General features: G+C 30.9%; 1 protein-coding gene across 1 annotated transcript; it reads right to left on the bottom strand.

The window, feature by feature from the left end:
- Window positions 1–1,515: 1,515 nt before the first annotated feature.
- On the bottom strand, window positions 1,516–3,625 carry LOC126970603 (uncharacterized). The gene is made up of 3 exons (XM_050816615.1): window positions 3,279–3,625; window positions 2,629–2,857; window positions 1,516–1,886 (listed from the first exon to the last, which is right to left on the bottom strand). The coding sequence occupies exons 1-3, from the start codon at window positions 3,527–3,529 to the stop codon at window positions 1,725–1,727; spliced, it is 642 nt and encodes a 213-aa protein (XP_050672572.1). The 5' UTR covers window positions 3,530–3,625; the 3' UTR covers window positions 1,516–1,724.
- Window positions 3,626–8,295: the final 4,670 nt, after the last annotated feature.

The following is an 8,295-nucleotide window of genomic DNA, read 5'->3' as shown; positions in this document are numbered from 1 at the left end:
TTACATCAAAAAAAAAAGAAAGGTTGAAATAGTTCGGCGCGAACAACCAACTCGTATCGCAGCTCGGCGAGCTCGAGAGCTGTTATGCATAATAGGAGGTGAAACGATGGTACGGAAGATGCAGAGTGGTTAGATGACGATGAAGTGGACGATAGTATTGAAGATGAAGAAGTAGATATTTCGGCCCATTTAAAAAAATTTTGGACTTCTGATTAATAGAAATATTATTTATATGTTCGTTATGAAAGATATTTAATAATATATTAAAATTTTATTATAATAACTAAATATTTTGAATTATCAGAATTTAGAATTTATCATACTCAGCAGGGGGGGGATCTTAATTTTTGTCACGAAATATTTCTAGGGGGGGTCACAGAGAGTGTGACACAGCGTGACAATAGGGGGGGAGGGGGTCAAAAAAAGCTGATTTTAGTGTGACGTATCTTATGAACGGCCCCTTAGACCTACTTACAATATGTAGAAAAAGTAAATATTAGTTTTAAATGATAAGTCTACCGATAGTACTGTGCTATTTGAGGTCATAAGTTTAAAAATTCTAAGGAGTTTTTCTTCGTTTTTCGAAGCTACAAACGTATCAAATACATATTATTACAAACAGAGTTCACATTGGATTATGGATGAGTGACATCTATTGGTGACTTATGAAATAAGAAAGTACACAATACAATAACACATCATATTCAATATGCGAAAACTTTTATATGGTGTAAGATGTTCTAACTGTAAAATGTTAGAAATTGTGTAACACTGTAAGTTTCCCAAAAATAAAATAAAAATACTATTATTAAGGATCGTGAATTCTTAAATGCGGGAAAAACTCGACACAGTGATTGCAATTTGCGTCTTTACCGCTAGAGGGCGGTGAAAATCAAAATATCTATAGGTAATTTTAATAACAAAATCATTTATTTTTAAATTACGTGTTCCTAGGGTAAGGAACTACTATAGGAAAACTAGTTAACGAATTCTTCTAAATAATGTCTTATAACAAAGTGGACCCTATATGTCATTTTCCAAGAGTTTAATATATATCATATCAATATAAAATTATTTTGCAGAAAATATAAGAATTAATTGAATTAAAATTGTGCTGTACAACCTACTGTACCTAAATCTCTAACTACATAATTTCATATTATTAGGAACTTGTACCTACCTATAGTGACACAAACTAAAATATTTGGGTGACCAAATGGTCCCAAAACTATAAGCAAAACACAAACAACTTCAATATTTTGACCTCACTACTGTCGGACTAAGCACTACTATGACTAGTTTGCTCTTCCTGCCTACCTTGCTGGAAAACCAATGCACACCCCTGTTTGTAAGGATTATTTGATTACCACAATTGAAGATAAACTCAACCTACATTGATTGAGTTTAAGTTGAGCTATGAACAAAATATGGAAAACTAATATAGCTTGTAGATACAAAATAGAGATGGTATAGGTATTGAAGATATCAAGAGAAAGTGGGTAAAGAAACAAAACATTGTATTAAAATCTATCTAATTTGAATTTTAAAACTTAAAGCTTAAATAAATAATCCATTATGTATATATGTACAATAGTTAAATTTTAAACAAATCCACTGTTGGAATTTTCACCAGAATTACTTACTTCATGAGAAGTTTTTTTAAGAAAATACTTAGTAAGTATCATATACTTGTACACTAAAATACATGAAATTATCACACCTAGTCATAGAGGGCCCTTATTGTTATTCTGATCACTAGGATCCTTGCCACCACTACTTTCCCGTGATGGTAGAATCTGAAACTTTAGTGTGTTGCCCTTGTTTCTTCTTTGCACAAGTTTTCCACTAGATAGAAGATTTTTCTCCATTGTATTATATATTGTATCCTGAAATAAGACATTTTTGTATTACTAACCATAATATTATTATTGAGACTAATTGATGAATTAATAAATAAAATTAATTTCTGTCTATGGTAATATTTTTATAATACCATTAAGATAGAATCTGAATTAATACTATGTGCAGGGACCCTGTAAGTGAACAGCATAAAGATTCAGATTTCACCAATTTGTTGAATATTTCTAAGATATTTAATGACAGTACTAAGTCACAGTATTTTAAGAGCCAGTTACTAGGCTTCATAAGATACATAAAATGCTTTAAGGCTAAATGTATACACTTTTATAATAAAGTCCCAGCCACTGTGCAGACATTATCTATAATTAAATTTAAATGTTTTATTAAAAAATGGCTCTGTCATAAATCCTACTACTCCACAGCTGAATATCTAAATAATCAGACAGCCTGGGGCTAGATTATGATTTTTTATAACAATGACAATGACAGTACAATATTGTATATTTTATTAAAAAGAGCAAAATAAGAATGCTGGGAGAGTTTCTTGCACAGCTTCTTCTCTCACAGAGCTTCAGACACCAAAAAGAAAATAAATGCCTTTTATCCATTACAATTAAAATTGTCAAATCAAATTTGTAAAAATAACAGTTTGAAAATTTTTACTAGCCTACTGGTAGCCAAATAGTAGAAACCATATTTATTATAGAATATACCTAGATACTAAACAAAAAAGATAACTTTTAAAGATGCAATTATGGACACACATACATAGGTTGAGTATTTCTCATTGTCTTCTCCAGTTACCACCACCTTCACTTCATAATGCTTTGCAAGTAATTTTTCAATTTTTTTTATGTTTGTCATTAAATCGTGTACAGCTATACGTGACGACAATGTCACCAGCTTCTGCCCCTTTATGGCACTATTTTGTTTTTCTTCTTGCTTTTGTTTTCTTCTTAAAAGTTCTTCTTGATGATATTCTGCATTTGTCATTAATCTATAAGAATACTGTTATTCACTCCTTTTGGATATTAAAAAAGTAATACCAATCTAATCAGGTAGTTCCAGAAAATAAGCATGTCAAAATAGAATAACAATGTGAGCCTCCAAGAGGTAAAAATATTTTAAAACACAGATGTGGAAAAAATTGTTATTGACTAACTCTCATACCCCAAGGGTAGTTAAGAAATTGAAAACAAATGATCCATTGTTCACAGAGAAAATATATATAGTTACAAAATAAATATTAAATGAGTTTACATGATCAAATCACAATAGCTACCTTCTAGAAAGCGCATGGAAGGGTACTACAAGTCTTTATAATTAATTGATTTGGAATATTAAATTTAAGGTTTATATATTTCCATTTGTAAGATGTTTTACAACACAAAGTTGAGAAATGAGTAGACTGTACATACTTGTAAACTGGACGCCTAGTTTTTGAATCCTCATCTTGGATTTTCACTAACTTCAAGTCTCTTCTTACAGATAAACTTTGTGCACTTTTAAGATCGGTAATAGCTATAGCGTTATCTGGACTGATCAAAGTAATTCGATTCTCTAAAAATTTTTGTTTGGGTATATTCTTACCATCAGCTGATATTTTCATAGTAATTGTTCGAAAGTCTAAAATACTTTTTAGACGACATAACGAAATTACTTTGTTCATTTCTATTTTAAAATAAAAAACTCACTTTGGTGAGAAATTTTGAAAAATATTTTGATTTTATTTAAAAAATCTCGTAGGACCATAGAGTATAGACCTTTTTTTTATTTGTTCCACAAGGAATAGGCTAAGATCAGAGACCATGCTGCCTAGTCATGAGTTTTAGGCTGGGCACAAACTTTAGGAAATCGGATTAGGTTTCCTGATCAGGAATTCAGATTCGGAAACCTGAATGCTCTAATTACATACAAAATATTCAACAAGGCGCACATTATTTTAATTGTTTCCGAACGGAAAAAAAACCTAACGTTCGGTTCGGTGCTTTCGGTTCGCAATAACGGAAAAAACTCAATGACGTCATTACGGAACGCAGCTCTCGCGTACATTTCGGCTCAACCGCTGCACATGCACGGAAATTTTAATTCAGATTCGCGTGAGCTTTGTAGCGAGTGGACGTCTGTAGACTCGTCGTAGGTAACAAATTTGTCTCTCGTATGCCATCACGAAGCTCATCAAATGATTTCACTGACATTCTGTAATATTGGGAAATCTAGATCACTGCAACATACTCTGAAAGATTTACATACTTTAATATACTAACTCTGAAACAACGTAGGGACATATTAGATTTACTTTTCTTATACAAAAGTATTAACAACATTTATGACAACTCCTTTCTTGTGTCTATGTTTAATTTTAGAGTGCCTAGATGCCCACGTAAACCTGTGAACTTATTTGAAAAACCTTCTCGCAGAACTATTTTGGGGATCAATTCACCTGCCGCGATTATGCAAAATTATAAACGATTATAAATTTCGATTTGTTGCCAAGGTTTCGCAAAAATGTAAAAAAATGTATTGTAAATAAATAATTTATAAGTATTCTTGATTTGTTTAATACGTTTATCTTGACTTGTTTAGTAGATTTTGTTAATTTCTTAATTTCATTACATTATAGAATGGTTGTTTTATAACTTATATTTATTTTATGTTACTATTTCATACATAATTTAGCATGCGGTATTCACCTTAAAAGGTAATGCATTTAGTAATAAGACCCTTATAAATAAGCATAATAATAATAATTATAAATGTATTATTGTAATTACCACTGGTGAATCTAAATAAATAAATAAAAAAAAAATTTTGAAGAATTCATCTGGGTGTTCTCGTAATCTTGCTCTTTTGAGATTAATTGTTAATTTCCGAGTATTCAACGGGTGTAACCAGTAACGACGATTCCTCTTCTCATTGTTTAGCGCCAGTAAAAGTGCATTGGTGACCAATTCGTCTTCATCGTCCATGATAATACTTGCGTGTGCTTTCACAAGCGTTTCTATTCGTACTGGTCGTAAAAAATCCGAACATAAAACCGGACGTTTGCGCCAGTCACACGGAATTCCGAAGCTGAATTTCTGATCAGGAAACCTAATCCGGCTTCCAAATGTGTGTGCCTAGCCTGAAGGACCATAGATCTTTTTTTTTTGGTTCTGTTCGTCCATCTGGACAGGCAAGGACCATAGACCGTCACCGTAGGACTTTCGGAAATGTACATATTTTTTTTATTCTTTGGCAGTTTGCACTGTACAGTATGCGCATTCATCCATTAAAACAGGGAAACGAGTTACAATAGAAAAGAAAAGCTTTATGCTTTTCTTTTCTATTGGTAGTTGTTATCGGTAGTTGGAAAGAAAATTATTTACATAACATCAAATTAGTACAAAATAAAATAAATATATAAATAGGTATAATAATATTATGTAAGTATTGAATGGATTGTAGAGGTAAAGTCTAATCAAACTCTAATTTATCTGTTTTTCATTTTAAACTAATTACTAAAGTAAAAACTAGTGTACATAAGATAATGTAATTATGATTTAGTATTATTTACAGCTCTCCGTAGAGAGTAATATATTCTTTGGTGCGGAGCCTGATCCGTCACTTGATACATAGCTCTACCTACGTTAATACTTTCGTTACTCAGAACTCTTATTTAAATTAGTTCTATTTAATATTCTTATTATTTAAGTTCTATTTGTTTAATATGTATTCTGGGTATTTTTCCTTAAATAAAGAAAAACTTATTATTAATATAATATTAATAGCAATTGATCTAGTAGAGCAGGGATGGCATAACTCATTACTCATTACTTGTACTTTTCTTGTATTATTATATTCATAGATTCAACCACATTGGTATTAGACTAAATTTTCGTGGTATCTGCACAAAAGCCACAACAGAACTAGAGGTGTTCGTTATATTAGATAGCTGATAAAATAATCAAATATATATTTATAATCATATTACCTATTATTTATTAAAACTGGCAAGCGTTATTTAATATTTATGTGATACGCGATCTTTCTCATCTGCCAACTTATGCTCTAAGAGGACTGCATAAGAACTAAATTCAAATAAAGTCGTTTATAATTCATGCGATGCGCTATTTTTGTCACCTGCCAAATTATACTCTAAGTTCACTGCATAAGAACTAAATTCAAATGAAAGTCGTTTATAATTGATGCGATACGCTATTTTTGTCACCTGCCAAATTATGCTCTAAGCAGACTGCATAAGAACTATATTCAAATAAAAGTCCAATTGCAATTGGAAATATATTAGACAAAAGAATATATTTTGTTTGGCTATCCAACGTTAGATTATTTTGTTTGTATGAATAAATATTAAGTCAGATCGGATATAACGCGCTTGCGACTCACTTGACTTCGTATGACGTATTTTAATTAGTATTGAACATTGATTATTGACTATCGTGCGTTTGTGAATGATTTTGAATTGATTGTTTGTTTTATAGAATAGTTTAAAAAGTTTTTTAAAGTTGTACCTAAATTTAGTTTTTTATCAGTAAGTATAGTGTGAATAGGTATAGATTGAGTATTTTCTGTAAAAATAACTGCAAATAACTATTGTACATAAAATCAATGCACTTTGAAGTACGCCTGACAATTTAGTATTTACTGAGTAGAATAACTAACTGGAAGATTAAATTTAAACTGCATAAATAAAATCAATAAATAAAAAGTAGATATTTATATTTTATCATAAATCATAATTTCAGTCAGACAGTCCTAAGCCTGTATAAAAAATACGAAGGAAATTCAATTTTTTTAATAAGTAGGTCCATTATTAGTAAGCACTTTTAAAAGCTCACACAACAATAATGTATAGAATAATACTGAACAGCGCACGATACATCAACATTCTGTAACGAATAGCAACGATAATCAAACACGTCATATGTCATAGCGAAGTGTACTAATATAGCGTAAAAAATTTTAAAAGGCGTTTTAAAAATAGCGTATCGTTATAACGCGATTTCAATATGTAGCCGTTGCGAACACCTCCAAACAGAAGAATAGAGTACTAGGTACTTTTTTTATTTATTTAGTGGCACGGGATGCAAGTCTATAGGCCTTAATACGTACGTACTCAATAGCAGTTTGACCAAACTTGGTAGATTTCTACTTTTTTGGTAGATTTTAAGGAATTTGTAACAGTTGTTAGTAGGAAAAAAATATCGGTATATTTTGGTAGAATTTAAATTGAATATTTTTGGTATATTGACAATGACGTTCTATGCAACATTACACTTCATACAAAATCAAAGGACTTTTTGGCGGGAAGTCAAACAAGGCGGTCATTTTAAAATTTCTTAATAAATAAAATTCATATTTCTTGGTAAATTAATTATCCCAATCTACGAATGGGGTCTCAAAGTGATGGAGATGGCGATGGGGAGTCTTCGGACAAAAAGAGAAAATACGCGCGGATTTCGGAGAGAGATGAGAGAAATAACGATAAGTATAAAATTTATTTTAAAAGAAATTATACTAGATTATTTCTAGAAAATGTCACATACAGTGACTATACCGTGTATGTTACATCAACGGACGATGAAAAGTTGGGTAATAAAAACCCTATAAAACTTACCCAACTCTTTACAGAAAATGTGAAAGGCATAACGAGCGTATTCCGAATAAATTCACATAAAATTGCTGTAACTTTTCAAAAAGCTGCTGCAGCAAACAGCTTTTTAAAATACGACAGTTTTCTAACAAAATATAAATATAGAGCCTTCATACCTGCCCACCTGGTTGAGAAGGTGGGTTTAATCAAATTTGTGCCAACTGATATGTCCAATGAATATATATATCAAAATATCACTTCAGATGCAGACATAATATCAGTTAAAAGATTCATGAAGAAAGATGAGAATAAAAAGTTAACACCAATGACCACAATAGCTATAACTTTTTCCTCAACAACTTTGCCAAAATATGTATTTTTAAATCTATTTCGATACCAAGTTTTTACATATATTCCACCAATAATTCAATGCTTCAAGTGTTTTAAGTTTAATCACTCAGCCAAAGTGTGCCGAGGCACACAAATGTGCTCCTCTTGTGCGGGCAGTCATTTATACAAAGAATGTACAATGGATACCATGTGTTGCATCAACTGCGGAGGGGCTCACCTAGCAATTTCAAGGGACTGTCCAATAAAATTAAAGAAATTAGAAGAAAAACGTACACTTATATTAAACCAGAACCGTACATTTGCATCTATTATAAGTAGCAATACTTTAGATGATAAGAATTTTCCAGCACTTAAATCTAAATCCATTGAAAAAAATGTAAATAACCCCAAGTCTATTGTAAATACTAACTCATCAAATAAAAGAGACACTATAGCAGTAAATAATAAAACAGAATTAGAAAAAATAGCAAACAATGAAATTATTCTCAATG

The sequence above is a fragment of the Leptidea sinapis genome, chromosome 21 (assembly GCF_905404315.1).
Source record: "Leptidea sinapis chromosome 21, ilLepSina1.1, whole genome shotgun sequence".
Taxonomy (NCBI): Eukaryota; Metazoa; Arthropoda; class Insecta; order Lepidoptera; family Pieridae; genus Leptidea; species Leptidea sinapis.
Note: the sequence above shows the minus strand (reverse complement) of the source record. Positions and strands in the feature narration are given on the sequence as shown.